This window comes from Melospiza georgiana, chromosome 7 (genome assembly GCF_028018845.1).
Source record: "Melospiza georgiana isolate bMelGeo1 chromosome 7, bMelGeo1.pri, whole genome shotgun sequence".
NCBI lineage: Eukaryota > Metazoa > Chordata > Aves > Passeriformes > Passerellidae > Melospiza > Melospiza georgiana.
In genome coordinates this window covers 20375156-20396216 of record NC_080436.1, presented here as the reverse complement: position 1 = coordinate 20396216, position 21061 = coordinate 20375156, and the positions used below count along the sequence as shown (strand labels likewise).

Below are 21061 nucleotides of genomic sequence, written 5' to 3'. Positions count from 1 at the left end.
ACAAATTATCAGGCATGAGGATGAGTAACACTTGGCACAGACTACAAATGAAAGCAGTGAAGATGGAAGATCCTATTCATCTGTCTTCTCATTGAGATGTCTTTTTAGACAATTGTTTTTGTCAAGTTGTTGAGCTCAACACAGGAGCATTTTGCTGAAGTATAGTGGCCTGTGCTGTACCAGAGGCCAACTTGGTGGCCAAAAGGTCTTCTGACCCTAATGGCCCTCACATGTTTACATATGTAGCATCTTCATCTGTAGTGATGGCAATAATGAATCTCTGTGGCTGGACTACACTGAAGTCATGGTGACTTAATGACTCTTCTGATATCAATACAAAAATAACTTGCTGCAACTCTTGTGTATCTGTTTTTAGTAGGTGTTTGGATGCATTTAGTCCAGAAAACTAATTATTCTGTGCATTTGGACAGTGCTCTCAGGCACTCTTGGGGATGGTCCTGTGTGAGCCTGAGAGTCGGATTTGATGATCTTTGTGGGTCCCTTCTAGCTTGGCATAATCTGAGATTCTACTCTTTCTAGTTTATTTGGAAGGAAGTGTCCTTTTATCTCCATGACTGCATGTCTTGTATTTCTGTTAACTGCTGCCAATAATCCATAACAACTGATTAAAGGGAAAATATGGGAGAGTTGTGAAAAACTTGCTCAGAGGCATTTCATGCTAGCCAAGTCCAAGGGAGCAAGCCAAGTCAATAGAGCTATGGTATCATTCTGCAAATATGTTGTATCTATGTGTCATTTTATTAAACAAGCCAATCACAACCAGTAAAGATCGTGGAGGTTTTATATTAGCCCAGGGACTATCAAGTTCTAACATGTGAAGCAAAGCAAGGTTTGTTCCAGCATCGCATATTAGAATGTGTGCTTAGAAAAACTAAAAAATACTTGGAAGAGTGTTGCTTAAACAGATTGCTTTGAAACTCTTTGAAATCTGAGAAATACTTCTGCAAGGCATTCACTTTTTTATGCAGGCAGTAAAACACAACTGTATGGGAAGAGATATGTGTATATGTGAAAAAATACACCTGAACAAGTCTGGTAGGAAATATATATATATGCTACAAAGTCTTGGTTAGAATATCGGATGTGATACTGGGCAAGAATTGTGCTGATTAAGTACAACATAGGAATGTAGCCTGAGTGATTAAATAGCAGCAAAACGAAAATTAAGTTGCCATTTTACTATCTAGTACAACCACTACAGTGGTTATAGGTTTAAAGTAGGAAACAGGAGTTCCTAGTGAATTGTTTTATAGAAAATTAAGCTGTCAGAGTGATGTTTATGATGCATGTGGCAGAGTAGAAATGCCTCCTGTAGCAGGATCAGTCCTTTTGTCCTGAGTGATAATTGTGTCCACTCATTGAAGAAAATTGCACATCTACCACTCCAGAAGTTATTTGGTATTTTTGTGGGGGATTTATATGAATTATTAGGTAAACCCATAATTTGGCTCCCACTGAAATGAATGGGAGAGACTGAGGCCAGGGGCCTTATTCTGCAAATTGCTAGCAGTTCTTTTGACTCCATTATCTTGAGCAGATAACTGCTGGATTGAAGTGTTACAAATGTTGTTTTATGCCTTGCCACGACTGCTTTTCACTGAAGAGCACTCACCTCCTTTGATTGCCCATCTTTGAAGTTTACCTGTTATTTGTCATTGCTTTTGAGGGCAATTTGTTGGCAGCTGGTTCTTCTTGGTGTGGTTCTTCACCAGGAGGTTTATTACTCCTGGAATTTCACCTGAAATTTGAATTTAATTTTAATACCACAGGTCTTTGAAAGTACTCCATGGTCCATAAGCTGTCTCCTTGCTATTGATGGGCAGCAGTATTGCTTCAGCTTTTACAACCAGAGTACTTGGGTACAAGATTTCTTGATTTCATGCAGAACATATGTTCCTGGACTTCTTCAAAATGCTGGCAGTGGTCTGTGCAAACTGCAGGAGAGTGGTGGAAAAAAATCCAGTAAAACGTAGTTGTAATCTTACTGGGCAATACTTAAATATTTCTGGTGAACTAACAGAACTAACTTGTGTGAGACTCAAAAATAAAGACATGCTTTCTCTGTTTTTGTTGCTGTATTGCCTGGAGTCTGACTGCCATGGAAGTTAATTTTATATTGTCAGGGTTTCTTGTATGTAATATGTGTGTTGTAAGCTTTAGGGGATATTTTAATGCTTTATAAAAATTTTCATATGGCATATAATGCAGCTTGTTCACTTTTTTGATTTTTATGATTCACTTCTGGAATGGGCTGTCCAGAAGGCGTAGATTGGGCTTGTACCTTCTGAAGGGGATGAGTTAAGTATAATCACATGCATGTCACTGGACTTACCTCATTCATGTTTGTAGTGCTAAAAGAGAGCATGTGATAATTTTTATATGGGTCATGAGAGTAAGGACTGGCAATGATTTGCAACAGCAACAGGAGAAAAACAACAGAGTAAAAGCAAAACAAAACAAACTGAAATTGATACTTTAGCCCTGACAGGACTAAAAATAGTAGATGTTCTTTTTCTTTGTAGTTTCTAGCTGGTATGGGTGCTCTGGTGCCAGCCTAGAATGACTCTCCACACTGGGTCTTGGCTGTAAGGAGGGGAAATTTTGTTGCTCTATTAATATTTTATTAGCTCTTTCTAGGAGCTTCTACTCCCTTACCTCTCTCAGGTCTGAGTCAGCAAGTATTGAGAGTAATGAACACTGAGAGAGGACTTAGAGTGTGTGCTGTATGAAATTATTGCAGGGTGTAGGAATCTAATATATGAACTTTCCAGGGATATCTGCACCTCTACTGAAAAATTACAAAGTTCACAATAACTGGTCTCATAGGAATCCATCCAGCCCCATATTCAATGAAAGAAAAACAGAATCACAGAATCAACTAGATTAGATGGGACCTTTTAAATCATCGAATCCAGTGTGTGACCTAACACCACCTTGTCACCTAGACCGTGGCATTGACTCCGCATCTGGTGTTTCCTGAAATACCTCCAGGGGTGGTGATTCCATCACCTCCATGGGTGGTAAGCTCAGTCACCCTTCCTGTGCTCAGTCACCCTTCCTGTGAAAAACTTCTTCCTGATGTCCAGCTTAAATCTTCCCTGGTGCAGTTTAAGTCTCTGTCCTCTTGTCCTGTTGCTAATTGCTGGGAGAAGAGACTGACCCTCACCTGGCTACAACCTCTTTTCAGGTTTACTGCTATGTAGTGTTAGCTGCTAAAAGGAGATAAAACTGTATTTACTATACCAGAGGAATGTCTTAAAATGTCTTAGTTTCTGTTTTACAGAGTGGTTATTTTGCAAGGTTTTCTGTTTAGATTTTTAAAATATATTTTGGTGAAGGAATTGGCTTAGAGCACTCCTCTTGGTGCTGACTAGGGTATTCTCAAAAGGTATCAAGAGGATACTTAGCACCCTTTATAGACTGGAAGTTGTCAAAATTGCTTCAGATGCTCCAGCTGTTCTGTATTCTGTATCTTGCAGAATAAATCATTTTGGATAGGACAGACTTCTGCAATGAATCTGACTGATTCTTTATTTGCCTATTCTTGGCTTTCATTCAAGAGGTAATTTTCTGGAGGACTTTATTTTCTAAATGAATGTTATATTTCCAGGAATCAAGAAAGTCACTGTATGAGATTTTGTTAGTGGATGCTTTGGATATGACTGTGTTGTGTCATGGCATATGTGTTGCAACCAAAACATTGTCTAAACCCCATATTTGGGAGACACCAGTATAATGAAAGATGCCAGAATACAATTATTCTTGCCCAGAGCAGGCTTTAGTTTCATTTTGTCTGTTTTAAGAAACTTCATTCCTGTGTCTCTCACTTCTAAAACAATCTTGGAAACACAGGAATCAGAGATAGAAAGGAATTTGTCAGTATTTTGCTACATTTTATTGTAGTGGATTTTTTTACTCATGAATTTAAACATTTTTATACCTAGTTTTTCATTAAATGAGTAACAACTTGTGAGTTGCCTCATATAAATAGTGAGTATTTGTAGTACAAGTTGTGTGGTTTAGTGCTTTTTTTTGACTAACTTAATTTGAGATTCTTACACTGGTTTGTATATATATGGTTTTTTAAATCAAGCCAGCTTTGGGGTTAATTTGATATGGACATCAGCTTCAGTGAAACTGGTTTGTCAGGGCCCACACTGGCAGTATGTGACTTCAAAAGTTATTTTGAATCAGTTGAGACATAACTGTCAGTGGTGCAGACCACTGGATTTTGTACTACAATTGTAAAGGGGCAAGTGCACATGTCCTCTTGGCTGGTGGCCAGTGTTGAACAGCTGCTACAGAAACAAATTTGATTAACAGATAAATTGTTAAGCTAAGATGCACCAGGTATGTCTGTTGCTTCCTTTTGCTTGTGTTTTGAATTGCCTTAAACTTTGTAAGGGAAAATTGAAATTACCTTGCATGTGCTGCTTGTTAGGAATATAGGTACAGCTTCCCTAGCTTGGTTGAGTCACAGGAAATTACTGTCTGCCTGACCTGGGTTAGGAATATCTCTAGGATATCTCTTGGACCCTTTTATCTCAGTTATCTCCAGTTGGTCTTCAATTTCAGTGGTTTGTTTGTTTTGGGATTGTTTTTTTCAGAAGGTGCAGTATTTGCAAGTGAACAAGTTTTTATGCTGGTTTCCTATAAATTATGAATAAATGTTGTTTAGAATAAGGAGAAAATATCTGATTGTTTAGAAAATACTCTTTCTTATCCTCTTTTCTGTCCACGATGTGCAGGATATGTCCACAACATTAGAATATTATTTAATATTCTTTACTTTTGTAATTATTTTAATTCCATTGCATATTGTCATAAAATTATTCTGTCAGTTGCAGGTTTTTGTTTGACAGTGGGCTGTTCACATTACCAGTAGATATTTAGTTGCAATTAAGGGCATTTTTCCTAGGGTGATTTATTTTGTTTGCTTGCTTGTTTCTTTATTTTGGGATTTTTCTGTGTGGGTTTTTTGCCTTTTTTTTAAATTTTATTTTTAATTTTTCTCTAGATATGTTTCTTCTGTTTCAGTCTTCTTTTTGCACGCACTCAGTTGTAACTTATAATTTGGAAGAGAGGTTGTGTTGCTTATTTTTTTATGCCAGCAACCCTTGACATCAAATGGCAGCTCTTCTGTTTCCCCTCCCACGACCTTTTCTGACCCTGAGCTTCTGTTGAAGTGATTAACTGCAAAATGGTATTTTTGGGTATTTAAGCTGTCCTGAAGCTTTGCTGTGGAAATCTCATGGATACAGAAGAAATCCTTTTTTCTCAAAGTGCTGTTTTAGGCTGTTGCAGGCTCAAGCAATTGAGGATTGGTTCAAGTTAGACTTACGTAGACATTTATTTAACTATATGGTTTTCTTAAAACAGTGTTACAAGTAGAAAATCACAATGACAGGTGAGTGGTAATTTGAGAGATGATAAGCAATTGTATGTTTGAGTTTTATGTACTTTGAAGGGACAGCTGACAATTTACATGACCCACATGGAAATCTGTTGGTGTTGCAATTCCTGGGGATGCTGATTAAATAGCTTGCACTGACTTGCAGCATACAGAGTGACAAATTGTTTCTGATGATCCCAGAGTAGCTCTTGAGGTGAGAGGAAGTACTGTTTCAATCTGACAGGATTTCTGAGTTGATGGTTCAGATGAAGTCAGAGACCTGTGCTGGAGTTGATGTGATCTGAGTCTGGGACCATTCATCTCCTGGAGGCTGTTTTCCACAGGACTGTTCAAAGCTGAGCTTGGGGGCTGCAGTCTCTGGCCGGGTCCCCAAACTACCAGGCACACTCATGGAGGCAATGGAATTTGGAGCAATGTGTTTTGTGCTTTTAAGAGGGCAATAAAATGCTCTATAGAACTACATAGGCCCTACTTTACTTTCCTTTTTTTTTTGTTGTTGTTTCTTAGTCCTTAATTTTAAACTGGCTGCCTGTGAGTTGTGTAAAGGTCTGGAGAACAAGATTTCTCTGAAAACAGAGTTGAAGAAAAGGGAAAATATATCTTAACTTGGATGCAAGCATCAAAATCAGTCTTTTTAATTGTAATTAAACAACTAAGACTTTAAAAGTTATTTCATATTTACCTATTTCCACTCACTAAGGTGCTGATAGAGAAAGTTTCCTTTTTAAGAGGACAGTATAAACAGTCACAGGGAAATATTCAGATGTGTTTATGTTAGCTGGAGGCTGCAGAGGAGCCCAGAGAACAGCTTCAGCATTAACTCTTTCTCTTGTACTCAGTTAATTGTGCTCACACACCAGGGAGATGAGGCCAGCAAGGGCAAACACAGAGCTGTGCTTCTGACCCAACTGCCTCCAAAGTGCCCTGTTTATATTTTTAAATGTTTCATCTGTTGCAATTCAGCCACTGGGGAAGAATCCTAGTTGCAAATACATGCTTGTTTATTAGACTAATGTTTGGAGAACCTGCATTCTGTGTAATTTCTATTTAAGAGAACCAGCTCCACGGGGAAACTGGGTGTCTTGCACACAGGAGGGGCCCCCTATGGGTGTACCTCTTTGGCAAAACAGGGCCTGGCCCTCGGGTGTCATTGAAGGGGAACAGTGCCACACACTTACCCACTTATCTTCTGCCTCTGGTTGCTTATTTTTTTTACTCCAAAACTCCCGAAAATTGAGGTTCCTAGTGGCTAAATGGTGGAGGCAAGGGAGAAAAAAAATTGTGTTATGATATACATGACTGACCAAATAGCTGTGGGTTTTGTGTATTGGGCACCTGATTTTCCAGCAGCCACATTAAAAATAAGCATGGGTGGTAAAATCCCTTGAGCTGTTGTAGGAGAAGTGAGGAAGCTCTTGGTAGACAGCAGAAGATGAGATGCAGTTGCTTGTACCAAGTTGCTCTTGGAAGGTGGGATAACCAAAAGACAGGCGTGCAGGCTGGGCACGTGGCAGCCTTTTAGTGAAAGCTGGGGCACTCTGCAAATTGTTATCTGGCAGAGGTAGCATAGGAGAGATGAGCAGATAGTTCTGGAAACTTGCTAAAATCAACTAGTAGTTGCACCTTTGAGCAGATGAGTGACATTTACTGAGAGGTTATCTTTTCCTCTTGGAAGGATTGTACAGCTGAGAAAGTGTCATGCATACCCATGTGAAATTAGAGGGGGGAGAAGGTGCAGAAATCACTTCTTGTCTAATCTTGTAACAGCTCTAATTTTAGTAATGTTAGATGCATTTGAGGCAAACCTTTGAAGCATGAAGGCTTATAAGTAGTGATTGGTGGGTTTCCATCTTTGTGAACTGTGTACTTTTAATCTCCTAAACAAAGGAAAAGGCTTTTTGACTTCCCTGTGATATGTCTCTGTGCTGAGGGTGCTGTGTGTGGTATAAGTATGCAGCAACAGATGGCTACAATTTGGAGATGTTGAATTCCTCTTTCTTTTGGATGTTGCCTTGCTGTTACCCCTGTAAGAGTTTGTGAGAGCCCTAAAGGCAAATGCAGGATCCAGATCCCACTCAAAAGGACCAAGCATTTTGGAGTTCTGCTCTTAACTTTTGGGTCCTCAGTTGTTTTTGTATTTGTACCAAAGTCTTTATTGTAAAGTCATCTCTCCAAGCCAGTGTCTCATCTGTCCTGTGCAGAAGTTGGCAGTACTGTGGTTTCTGGCACTGTGCTCCGAGTGGTTTACTCTGTTCCCATTGCAGACCAATTCCCTGTAAATGCTATAATTCTGGAAGGAGTCCTGCAATTTTTCACTGACTGGGAATAAAGTTCAGTCCTCCTAGGATCAACAAGCGTTCTGTTTTTACTTGATAAATTTGAAACCTGCATTAAGAAATCTCCTGCCTTTTCACTTGTGTGATTCTGCGCTATACTGTGAGAAGGAGGATATTCACTGCCTGTTACAGCTGTTAGTGAGATGAATGTGAAGTAACAGCACTAACAGGGTGCCTGACTCAAGAAATTCAGGCCGAGTGACACTTGATTCTGTAGCAACATTGGCATCAGCTGTTAGCTCTGGTGACATGGTCATTGCCTTGAAACTGTGACCCGAGCTCCCTTTTTGAGAAATGAAGAACCTGCAAGCCCACTTCAAAGACCAGGGCAGCTGCTTTGTTTGCCTTTTAAAAATCTGTATTTCTGCCTTTTTGCTTGGTCAATGTTTAGAACCATTTAAAAAGTAAATGTGACATGGGGACTGAGATCCTGCAGCTAGAGCTCCTCTATAATTACATATTCAAGCCCAGCCACACAAAGGGAAATGAGAGTCCCTTTTCCTTTATGTACCGTATTTCAGCTTTCCCTTAGGTTTAAATTGGCGTTTTGGGCTATGCTCGCTTGAGCCACTGAAGAGCTTATCAGAAAAAGAAGGAAACAGGGGGAGGGAAAGAAAGATAGATTTCCAAATGACAAGCGTTTGAATAGTCAGAGTTCAATCCCTAAAACAAAAAGTGGAATCTTTTTTTTTCTAAATAATGTGCTTTACAGTCTCACCTCTCATCTTGAGAAACATAAAAGAGCAAGTAAAAGAGATGACCCAAATCACAGAGTCCTTTGAAAGGAGAAATTCAGCTGTTTTGAACACTTACAATCAAAGGAAGTGGTTTCCCTAATTACGTGAACTATGTGAAAGCTCTCAGAATAGCTCTTCCACCCCAGGATTCCTTGCACTTTAGAAGTTTGCATAAAAGCTCACATGGAGAATCAGATGCAAAGTGTTTGATTCAAATTTTATTAGGCAGAAGTGAGCATACATTCCTGTCTCTGGGTTTGACAGCTGCTTGGGTTTGGACCACAAGCCTGGGTTTGATGGATTTCTGTCCTATACTTAAATCTTTCACTCTTCAGGTTCTCTGGTGAGACACCCCTATCGAGAAAAGTAGAATTGAAAAAATGGAGAAAGGATAGAGGGATTTCTTTGTGAGCTTTCAGTTGAGGATTCTTCACCCTGATTAGGCTGTTCATTGTTGTGAAAACCCCTCCGTGTACACAGCTTTTATGAGGAATTTTGCTTCTTCACATTTTAAAGAAACTGTGTATCTTAAAATATACATTTGGAAGAATTGCAATCTGAATTCTAAGCCTTTAGTATTATTCTAGCACCACCATTTACTTCAATCCATCAAAATTCTGAATTCAGTTGAGACTTTGAACAAAAAAGCAATATTTTCAAAAGACTATTACACCTTGTGGTTTCTTTTTGTACATACACAATAATAAAGGTATGTTAGTCTAAACTAAACAGTAAGGACACATGAAAAGATGCAGGACACTTCTAAAGGCTTAAGATCTCTTGCACTGCCCCTGAGGATACAATATGGACTAATTAATGGTTTAAATATTTAAAAATAATATTTGCAAGGTTTGCAGTAATATACAAGACCATCACACTTGCTCTGCACAATAGTGACCTCAAAATGGTCTCATTCTCCCCTCAGAGCTAACTACAGTAATTATATACAGATTTGGATAGACAGAGATAATTGATAAAATCAACCTTGAGGAGAGATCTAAAAACTCTTCAAAGTGCAACAATTCAAACTCAAGAAGGAAAAAAGGCAGGAGGATTATGGCAGCCTTCTGCATATACGGAATTAGCCAAACCCTTTTTTATAATAACACTGCCAGTCATGAGATACTGCTAACTCTTCTTGAAGAGAAGAGGAATGTTTCTCTAGGTCCTTTTTCTCCTGCCAGTACTGTTTTGTTTTTCTTCCTCTCTTCCCAGGTAGAAGGAAGGACTTTACCTGGAATAAGGGAATTATCTCCTAGAAGTAAATACCCTCAGGAGGCCAGTGGTGTTGCAAGCAAAATGCTCAGCACAGTAGCAGCACATCTAGAAAGGGAAGGGAAATGTTGCATAGCCATATAGCTGTGACAGGGTGGGAAAGAGTTCTTGCTGTGACTTCTAGAGACTTGTGTCTCAGGCAGCAAAACTGGCAGAGGATGGTTTTCTTAGTTGAAGAAGAATGCTTGAAGTCATTCCAGCCTTGCTTGACCTGAAAGTGGCATGGAAAATTACATGTGCTTGTGTCTGATTCTTGGTAAGAGTCAGTTTCTCAGGCAAGGGTTTGGGTATGTCTGGCACTGGAAAATGGGAAGCTGTGGTATATGTGATGCTGTTGCTCTTCTATACCAAAGGACCTATTGCAGATTTAAATGTACTTTGTGCCACCAAAACATCAGGGAGTTCTGGGCCCTGGATCCAGCTTGTGAGCTCAGTTCATTGTACTGAACTTTGCTAATCTAATCCTTGTCATGCTTGGAGCATAAATCAGTTAGTAGTTATGCAAAGACTACAGGCATTGCTGGAATAGGAAGAGATGCAAATTCTCTCTGCTGCTCTCAGATTCAGATTGGAATTGTCATTAGCTGCAGCATAATGCCTTCTTTTCAGCTCTTTAGGTACAGCCCAGGAGAGAGGTTTGTTGAACTCTGTGTGTGACCCTGGTCCTGAAAGTTCCTGTGGTCCCATGTATATACAGTTCTGCTTCCTCTTTGCTTCATTTATGGCAGGTCCTCGGCAAGCACAGTGCGAGGCGATGGAGGAGTTAGTGCAGGTCAGTGGTTTTGTAACCACAGAATAGATGATCTTCATTTTGTAACTGGCCTTTTACATGTTATTCATTCCCCATTAAGTATGTGTGATGTTCCTCTCATATTAGTACAGACGTGGGTGGTGGTTACAGTACCTCTGGATGTTCTTCCCTAATTTGGGGAAGGAATTGGCTAGAGATATTGTGGTTTCAATGGAGAAGAGCAATGAGAAAAAGAGACTTTTGACTTAATTTGATATCCTGTAGTGGTACAAGACCCCTGGGAGTTCTCTGTTCTTGCAGGTCTGCAGGACTCAAAGCGACTGCCTTTATAGGTCAGTCTGTAGTCTCACTCTTCTAGATAGGTTCTTCTGGATTTCCACTTTCTGCAGATTTCAGAGATACTGGTATTCAAGTTATTAACTTCCTAAAAATGTATTTTGAGGCTACCTATTTGTATTTCTGTATAGCAAGGATTAGAAATGAAATGGTTGTTACTGCCTTATCTGTGTAAGCTGAGAGCTATAAAGACAGATAAGATAGGGAGTTCTGTGTACAAGAAATTCATCACAGAAGAGTAAGGGAAAAGCTGAAGTTACATGTCAAAAATATGTAGTAAAGTAATACTAATAAATGTTGATGTATGACACTAACAACACTTTTAGAATATTACTGGATTTTCTCTAAGTTTTTTATCTTAGCCATTGTTTTACTTGAATTTTTTTAGTTCTAATGGAAAAAAGATTGAGCTACCACAAAGGCAGCATGAAGAATCCCAAGAAAAAATAAACATTTAGTCCATGTTTCATGAAGATTAAAGCTTAAAATTTGATGAGTTTTGTCTAGTTTTGCTGTTGGTGGTGGTGGGTTTTTTTTTGACCATTGCTACCCAGTACAAGTAGCATTTGAACCAAGTTTCAAGTAAGATACAATTTTCAGTCTTTGACAAAGGAGAGTGACTTGTCTGAAAAGCAGGTAGAATTCACCATGATTCATGCTGGATCTTTTGGACAGTTTCACATAAAACCATGATGTGTGTCATTCAGATAATGGTGACAGCTCATTTTGCTGAAATTCTCAGATTTGTGAAGTTGTGCTTTGGGATCGGTAAAAGTCACAGAAAAATGCCTCTTATGTGTGGAAGACTCTCATTCACTTCAGCAGAGTGCCAACATCTGTAGTTGGCAGCTACTTAGCTTCCTTTTTATGGCTGCTGGTCACAGCTGTAATTTCTGTTTTGAAAGCTTGTTTAAGTTAGGTGTACTCCAGGTAGGGAACTATTCCTGCCTTTTCAGCAGGGGCAGCTCAGTTTTGAGCGACAGCTGGGGAGAGCCTTGAGCAGAGCTCTAGCAGCCCACGTGGAAAACAAAACCTTGTGGTGTGCTGTTAACATATAACATCTTGTGAAGTGGTTTTTTTTTTTATAAGGGTGAGCTCAAACTGCCTGGTTGAGTTACATTTTCAAGAATTATAACATTTACTAGAATTCCAATAAGAGAGATTCCCAACAAGTGTTGTCCCTGTCATTATCTATAGTAGGATTGATTTATCCATTCCAAGACAGGCTTTAAGTGAGTGTTCACTGAGTACATGCTGGGGTTTTTTTCCCGTGGTTAAATTACAGTTTTCATGGTTAAGATGGAAAAATACTTCATTGTAAAGATCATAGCTGCTTTAGAGGAGTGGATCAGGATGCATAAGTACAGCTGTTGCTGTCTCTGTTGCAGTCTATGCTAATTGTTCAGCAAAGGCACTGTACAATGAGATTTGATTTGTTCTAGGTTGTCTTATCAAGATTCCTTACAGACACCCTGCCGAGCTCAGGAAAATCACTGCTCTACTTACACATGTATGGCCATGGCTCCTTGAGGGTGGATTCGTTTTGCCTGTCACTTTCATACCAAAATGCCATTCCAACAAGGTGCTCTCGAAACCTACAGTGACTTTGATCTCAGAAATAATTTCCTTGGATATTTTTCCCTTTCTTGGGTATGGAATGATCCCTGTGTTGCATATTAGCGATGATATCGTCTCACCTAGGGAGTATGCCAGGAGTCAAAGTTTCAAGTTTTGTTACTCTGTTGTATTTTAGGAATGTTGAGGATTTTGTTACTGTTCTCCATAGTCAAAGCCAGTTTGTCTTCAAAGTGATTGTGAGTAACTTGGAAAATTTCCCAACATTGAAAAGAGAAATGATGATTGCTGAAAATAAAGAGCTCTACGGGAGCTCAGGTATTTCAGCCCTGCTGTTTAGTCCACTCATCTATTGTTTCTACTCAGTTGCTGGTGTTGCTTTGCAGCTTGGAGGCAGGTCAGTACTCCAAATCTGCCTGAATTAAAAATTACAAATATTGTAGATATTGCTCATTTCTAAACTCTTACACCGGTACAAATACATAGTTTATGCATGTTTTGAATGGTTTTGCTTTATGTGAATAACAGTAGTGAAATCCAGACTAAACTTGTTCTTGACAGATCTGCCTTTATCAGATACCTTTTATTAAATGCTCATACAACCTCACATTGTATGCTGCAAAATGTAACAGTCCTTTGGGTGTATTTCCACTTGAAATTTGTCTGAAAAATGAGTTATTTTTCCATAAATTTTATTTACGTATTTTGTTTGTTTGGATTTTTTTGTAAATGGCAGTATAAATGTAACAGAATTTTTTCAAGCTTACTAACCATTCTCTAAGGATTTTCTGCAGAAAGTGCCTCTGCTTAGTTTTGTCAGTCTGTTAGCAGCCTCTTCTCTCACAGCACATTTTTAACCCTCCTCATGAGCAAAACACCACGATCCTGCAATTTCTTAGTTAGTGCTGCATGGGCTCCACGTGGTCATTGGAGGTCAGAGGGAGGATTGAGCCAGTTAGCTTGATCTCATTCCCTCTTACTGCACAAGGCAGAGGGTCTGCTGCCACATCACAAGGACAAAGCCCCTGTGATTTTTAGAGGGACCAGCCTGCTTTTCATGGGCTGAGCAAGCCATTGCAGTGTTTTGACAGACACATTCTGAATTTGCTAGCTAGTACTTTTAATCCTCTAGCCTTCAAATTATCCATAACATACCAAGTTCTGTGCCAAGGCTGCTATAAAGAACCATACTAGAGTATAAAACTCAGTTTTCTTTTCAAATGGTCAATATCCAATACATTTCAGTACTAACAAATCCTATGGTATTGCATGATGCAAATTCATTTTTTAAGTAAATTTCATAAGATGGGATGAGTCTAGAACAGAATAAAATAAATTTATGTCCATATTCCTTATCTGTGGTATATTATGATAGTTTAACAGAAATGAGCTCTCTTGGTAATGCGCTTTTTCTTTCGTCAAGATTGTAACCTTAGAATTAATACAAGGTATTTAAAGTGTGTGTTTCTATCACAGTATCTCCAAAAGTGAGATTTTTTTTGGTGATATACACCAGTGGATTTAAAATAATGGTAAAATGATTATACAGTAAGAGAAATTTATTAGTTTCCTGTACATTTCCACTTCTATTCTCTGGGATTTGTAACACTGTAGGACATAATTTTGGATGCAGATTTGGTGCTGTGAAATATTTGCTCAATCAAAATGCTTCCAACTACAAATTTTGTACATCATTGTAGACGTACTTATGAGAATTTAATTCTGGTGTTTACAGAAATGCTGGTGACATCAATCTGAGAATGTAATTTAACTCTTTTCTCTGTGGTTTAAGAAACAGGATACTGTTTCCTAATAGAGCCTGAGTGTAGAGGCTGTGTTGTAAGGCACAAATGCTGACAGTTTTAACATGTAAATGGCCTGTAGAAACCAACTTTTTTTGGGATAAGTTATCATCTAAATGAATACTGGAAAAGAAGCCCAATCTCATACAGTTTTAAGTGCCATGCCAACCATAGTTTTAAAACAATGATTGCCTGTGGGAAGAGGTGGTAGCACATGTATGCTGGGAATGTGCCCATTGAAGCACTTGGTAACTGCTTATTTGCGGGTAAAAAATCTCATTGAGGACTCTTTGGCTTTGCCATGTCCATGTGATTTTCCTCTCGCATTGTTAGTATTAAAGACTGTTTAATAGGTTATACAAAAATTCTCTGAACTGGACAATCAGTAACCTTTGCCTGTTATTTGGGCCCCCACAGCACAAAATTCTTGTTTATAATTTTTTTCTGTAGAAAACTTAATGACAACAGACAAATCAGTAGGCAAAGTCCTAAATTTCTATTTTGTAGCTGCATAATTTTCTTTTCTGTGTTCAAAACTATAATAATTACTTAACATCACTGCTATATAATTCTTGGTAATAATTTTATGTTTCTGAAATTCTCTAAGTATCCCTGTATTGCATATTGAGAAGATAATTTGTTAGTTATGACAGATGCTGTGTTTTTATTTCATCTGTTAAATGATATTTTGGGCTTGTTCACCTAGAGAAACTGATAATATAAGAGGTGTCATCCTTTATTAGACATCAGTAAATTCAGAGGAAAGGATTAATGAGACACTGGAAATGGACATAGACTGGATATATTTCTGAGCAGGAGTCTAGAAATAAAGGTGTGGGATTTATATGTGTTAGCATTCTGTATCTTTTTTGTATGTGGTTTTCACTAATAGAAATTATTTTACTGAAGCATCAGCCGGCCTCTTCCAGCTGCCCTTGCATTGGACTGTAAAATCCCCTGAGAGTAGCTAAGTTGCAGCTCTCCCAAGAACATGACAAAGGTCAAAGCCTTTAAAATGCTACAAGACTTAGGAAAAAAATATCTTTCCAAAGCTGCCTTAAGTGTGTCTAAATACCTCCTTAATAAACATGGCAAACAGTTCTCTGGAAAATTAAACAGCCAAACTTTTGCACAGTGTAATAATATATATTATAAGGCAGTTAAGGAGGTTGTATTAATCAGATTAAATAGCTAACCATGTACAGCTCTGTAATTTTGCATGGAGTGAAGGTGCCACTTGCTGTGTGGTTCCCTGATTTACTAACAGGTGATGCAATGGTCTCACAAGGGGCTGCAGCTATTTCCTGTGTTAATCCTAAACCAGTGTGCTCAGACCAGGGTGGAAAGATACTTTACTTTCCAGTCAGCTGCTCCAAAGACACCTGGAAGAAGTGGTGGTTCAGTTGCTGTGGGCTCAGTTTGTCTGGACCCATGCAAAAAAAGCCTTTTGATACTGAAGAACTCTGTGAACAGATGTCCTTTTACAGTTCCAGCTGTGCTGCTGTAGCAGACTGCCCAAACCCTTGATCACTTCTCTTGACTACAAGTGTGAGAGTAACAAATTTCTAATATATTTCCAAGGAGAACCTGAGTAACTAAAATATGCTGAGTTGTTTGGTCTTTGCTAACTTTAACTGCCTTGGGATAGGGAGCTCTAACAAGAGCAGCTGCAGCTGCTCTGAGTAGCTGGCAAGCACCAACACAGCTGTTGCAAAGTGCCTCCGTCCACATCCTTGCCGTCTTTGCGGCTGCAATTAAAGATCTGACGATGGGGCCTTGTCTGATTCCCAAGTAATGCCAGCTCAGCATCAGGTGGCCACTGCCCACATCTGCAGTCAGCACCCGACCTTGAAGACCTCATCAGAGCTGAGCTGCACTTGCTGCCTTTGCTGCACTGGTACAAGGCAGAGCAAAAACAAGGGAGGGCTTGGGTCATCCTGGTGAGCTCAGCCTTGTGGGTCTCATGACGAGACCATGCTGTCCAGGCAGCTTGCTTTGTCCCCTCATCTGCTGCTGGCTGTGATTAGAATTTGTGTTTGTGATTTCTGTGCAGCTGTTGCTGAACACAGACAAGACCTGGAGGAGGACTTTGTTTTTACCTGCTGAAGCACCTGAAGATATGGTTATTCATGCATGGTTGTTTGTACTACAAGGTTAAGAGCAGTACTAGTGGGTCTACAAGCAGCTCTAGGGTGATGTCAGTCTTGGATGATGTAACTGTCATTTTCACAAAGGTCAGTAAGTAGAGATTAAACAGGCATAAAACCAAATTACCTGTTAAACACTGTGATCCATACCACGGTTCAGAGGACACAATTACACTGTTTGTACACTTAGGAATTACCTGAATTACAAACTCTTACACTGTGATTGTTTTATGAATTGGCTTGATTTACAGTAAGCCAGTAAGTGAGAATTAAATGAAAAAGTTTTTAATGTAATTTGTTCTGACCTTGAATTTTGTGGTATTTGAATTATGTAAGCAGTGGATTAGGTTTGTTTAGAAATCTGAATCCCTTTGCCTTCAAGAAATGGTGTGTAGTCTGTAATCCCTTCAGCAGGACTCAAGAGAGGAACATAATTTCATCCATACCTGTGATGTAAGTGCAGTATGAACAATTTTAGCATAGTTTGATGGTCAGTAACATGCTGTTAATAAGTTTATCATGGTACTAAGCATAATATTCAACTCTGTTGCAGTTACCTTGTGTCTCTGTGTCTCTGTGCTATGTCCAAGGTGTTTGTATTTATGTATTTGGATGTCTTTCATTCAGCTGAACTCTACTAGTTCTGCTTCAGTCCAGAAAAAAAAATTCTGTCTTTCACACAAAAAACTAATGCAATGAAGTAGTTGAATATTTGTTGCTTGTCATCACTATTTAGGAATTGGTGCTCATTTAGCTTGCATAAGATAGATAGCAGCTTTACTGAGGGGAAGAGTGTCATGCCCAAGCCAGCGAGGGCTGGCTTCTTCAACAGCTGTAGATAGGTAGATGGATGACACAATTTTCTTCCAAGCATTTAGGAATTTTGGATTAAAATACAGTTTTGATGCTTAAAGGTGATTCTAAATATTCTTGTTAGTGTCTAAGAGACCTTTGAAATACCGGTCTTTACCCACCACTTTGTAATTTGCTATCTGAAAGTAATTTTCATTGAAATACGGCACCTTCTTGTCAAAGGTAGTACAAAAGCTTCAAAGATATGGACTGGCTTGCATGTGGTTCTCACTGTAAGGAATAAGAGTCTAAATTGGCTAATACAGTTCACAGCTGATCACAGCAACAGAAGAGAACAAAACATGAAAGGAATAGTCTAGAATCGCTAGTGCGAACAACAGCATAGTGATTAAAAGTATTTAGGGAGGATTTCTTTGTGATATAATGGTCCTTTGGAAAAGTTAGAAATTTTTTTACCCCACAATTCTTCATTGTCATATTTGTGGGCAATTAGAAGGTGCTTCTCTGGATTTCTTAGATGGAAGCTTGCTTTGGTATCTATTAAATCCCAGATTAGAGTATGAACATCAATGTGAAGGTGATGGTATTAGCTGTGGTCAATACAGCATTTTTTTGTGATTCTGCAATGTGATCTTTGTGTATACAACATAAATAAGATAACCTTAAAAATATTTTATTGCATTTCCAAGTGATAAAAGCACCATGTGTCTGTGCCTGTGGCAGTGAAGTACTCATCTTCTTGGCCTGACACTCATATTTTGATTGCAGTCCCTGTCATGGTAGCACTGGGTGATTGGTTGGTCTGGGGTTTGCTGCAGTGCAGCCCCTCCTGTTGTCCATGGACTCTGATGGACTTTTACTGGATCCAGCAGCATCTTGTATGAGATGGAGAACAGTCACTGGGTTCTGCACATAGTTGTGGTGGGATAGGGAGCTATGGAACTTGGATTTGTTAATCACGGGCATTTTTAATCATTCTCTGAAAAGATTCACCAAGTACTTGTTTTATAGCCAGGACCTAAATATATTATGCTATTAGAAAATGGAATATGAGACCCATCAATTTAATTCAAATGACCTGTTGAAGTACTTGTGTTGTAAAAACCACAGCAGATGGTGTGCTCATAACTTTGAAGACATGGTGTGTTTTAAGTACTTCACAAGAAGATGGTTTTATTCCATTCCTTCTTACAAAGGTTTTAAGGAAAAGGTGGTTTAGATAGTTTTTGTAACTGTTTGTATTATTCCTGTCCCGTATCGGAACATTCAGCTAGGCAGTCAAGGAGAGTGAGGTCTCCTGGTAATCTGGCAGTAATGCTGGTAGGAATTAGAGAATTGAATGCCCAACTGAATATTTCCTAAGGAATATACAAAGATAATACAAAAGTTTCTGATATGGAGATTTGAACGACTCAGTGGTCACCTGCATCCTCCAGCCTAGGGAAGGAGGCTGGAGGTACAACTCCTGCTTCTGCTGCTGCAGGAGTTCCTTGTCTTGGGAGATTGGTGGGGCTGCAGTTGTGGGGCAGAGCTCCTTCTGCTGGCAGATCCCCTGACTGGCTGAGTCTTGAGTGTTGCTGTTTACCTGCAGGCCAATCTTTTCACATTTGCTTAGATATCTGCCATTTAATTTATTTTGTGACCTTCTGGATTCACTGAAAACAGGAAGACTATAGCAGTTTTTATGCAGAAACCCATAGTACATCAGCTACTGCTATTCTAATAAATTTAGAGCTATAGCAAACCAGTATTTATTTGGCCTGTGTTTTATAGATGGTACCATGATACATGTGCTTATGTGCATAATTACAGATAAAGGCATTAGATGACTCAATTTTTTGCTGTTGTTGTTGCTTAAGGACTTTTTTGAGTAACTTCAACACAGTTCTGAAGACCTTTAGCTAATGCTCAGACATTTACACATACGCGATTAAATCTTAACTATAGCTTTGAACTTAACTTGGGTTACACTAACTCTTCATGCTGCTTAGCCTGCTCAGCAAGAAAAACAGTATTACCATCAAGTGAGTAATCATTTTATCACAATACCAGAAAATTAACTTTTAAAATGTATGCTGTTTTCAGCAAATCATACTGCAGACTGACTTACCTACAAGTCCACAAAATAAATTAATTGGCAGCTTTCTGAGAACATGTGTGAAGACTCACCTGGGGGCGAACAGCAACACTCCCACCACAAGTCAAGGGATCTTTAAAGGGATCTGTCAGATACTTTTGATAAGTTCTGAGGCATTAATTGTGATCTTGTTTTTGTTAGATGCTCCTGCCTGGTACAGAGTTAACATAATCTCATAATCTTAAAGCATTACTGTGAAGAAAAATATAAAGTAGTACATATCTGTATTTGCATAATATCTATATTTGTATAAAAACATGTGTCTAAAATCTGTTATATATTTGTTTTCATACACTGCAGTGGTAAAACAGTTGAGACACCTTCCCAGAAATACCGGATCTTTTTTCTCAAAAACTACAGGGCTTATATGTGTTAATTTCTGTGGATACAGTCTCAGTGTCTTGCAGTCTCTTGCTCAAACCCAGTAGCATTCTTCAAGTGGAATTTGAAGGTTTTGTACATTTTTCCAGAATTGCCAAACATCTGTAGTCTGCTTTGAGGAGCAGTTTTACCCAGGAGCTTTGCTGGGTATTTGGCAATCTCAAGCACGCTTGCTCTGTGTATTTAATCAGACTCCAGAGCGCATGCCTAGAAATTCCTCATTTCCAGTAAACATTGGATGGAGCTGTGCGTGTGCATGGAATGCTGTAACAGCCTGGAGTGCTGGACTCGCTGAACCCATGGTACTTTGTGCATAAACACCAATTCTGGATTGGACTGCTGCTGCTCTGCCAAAAATCCCAGATCTTTCTTGGAACAAAGTTTTCCAAGATCTTCAATTTTTCCAAAGACTTAACTTCCTACATCAGTGCCTTGGCCATGAAAGAATAGTCTCAAATTTATTTTTCCCACCTTCCCACCCCCCCAAACATACAAAGCATTCATCTGCCAAACTCTCACTAGGTTTTCAAATGCCAAGGATTTGTGAGCAGTCTTTCCTAGATATGTGTGTGCTTATATATATATATATATATATATATATATTATATGCTGTATGTGTGTATACCCAGTGGGGTATGAAATAAGTTATTATGATAAATGACCCTTCTGAATTGTCTAACTTGTTTGTTTATTTGTTTGTTTTCAACAGGCAGAAATACTCAGTGTGCTCAGTCACAAAAACATCATTCAGTTCTATGGAGCTGTCATTGAACCTCCAAACTATGGCATTGTTACAGGTAAGGATTTTTGTCTGACCTTTTTCTCGACTCTGTAAAGCTACAATGTTACAAGGTTATCTCCAGTGTTACCCAATTACAGTGTTTTGCTAATTGTTCTTGTCTTTTTTAAATGTTAAGAGTGCTTGGCACTACCTGCCTCAATGTAATTGGGAGTGCTGGAGGTGGGAACCAGGCTGGGAGCATAGCTGGAGGCAGCATGAGGCAGGTGAGGCCTAGGGTGTTCTTAGTGCACAAATACAGGACTCCTTTTAACAGTACCTTTCATTGCGTTCTTGTGCCCTGTTTGGAGAATTGCTTTCCCATCCTAATTGGTGTGTCACAAAAATAGAGGTTTTCATGATACGAAGTTCTGGCTGGTTCTGTTCTGGAAGGAAGGTGGGCTGGGTGTCTGCTCAGAGCAAAGCTGCCCCATGAGTTCTGCCTGCACTGAAAGTAGGAGAATTTGCATTGTGAGGTTCACAATGGGAGGAGTTTGAAATAGAGTCAAGGGTTAATAAGGCATTGTAAGACAACTCCCTTTGTACATGGAAAACTAGG

At 39.0% G+C, this 21061-nt stretch overlaps 1 protein-coding gene across 2 annotated transcripts in view; it reads left to right on the top strand.

Annotated features, from left to right (window-relative positions):
* Nucleotides 1-21061, top strand: part of MAP3K20 (mitogen-activated protein kinase kinase kinase 20) — a 90846-nt gene that overhangs the window by 9140 nt on the left and 60645 nt on the right. For both annotated transcript variants that reach the window (XM_058027648.1, XM_058027647.1), the window contains one exon: nt 20434-20521. In XM_058027648.1, coding sequence (XP_057883631.1) covers nt 20434-20521 — 88 coding nt within the window. The remainder of the gene's footprint in view (nt 1-20433; nt 20522-21061) is intronic.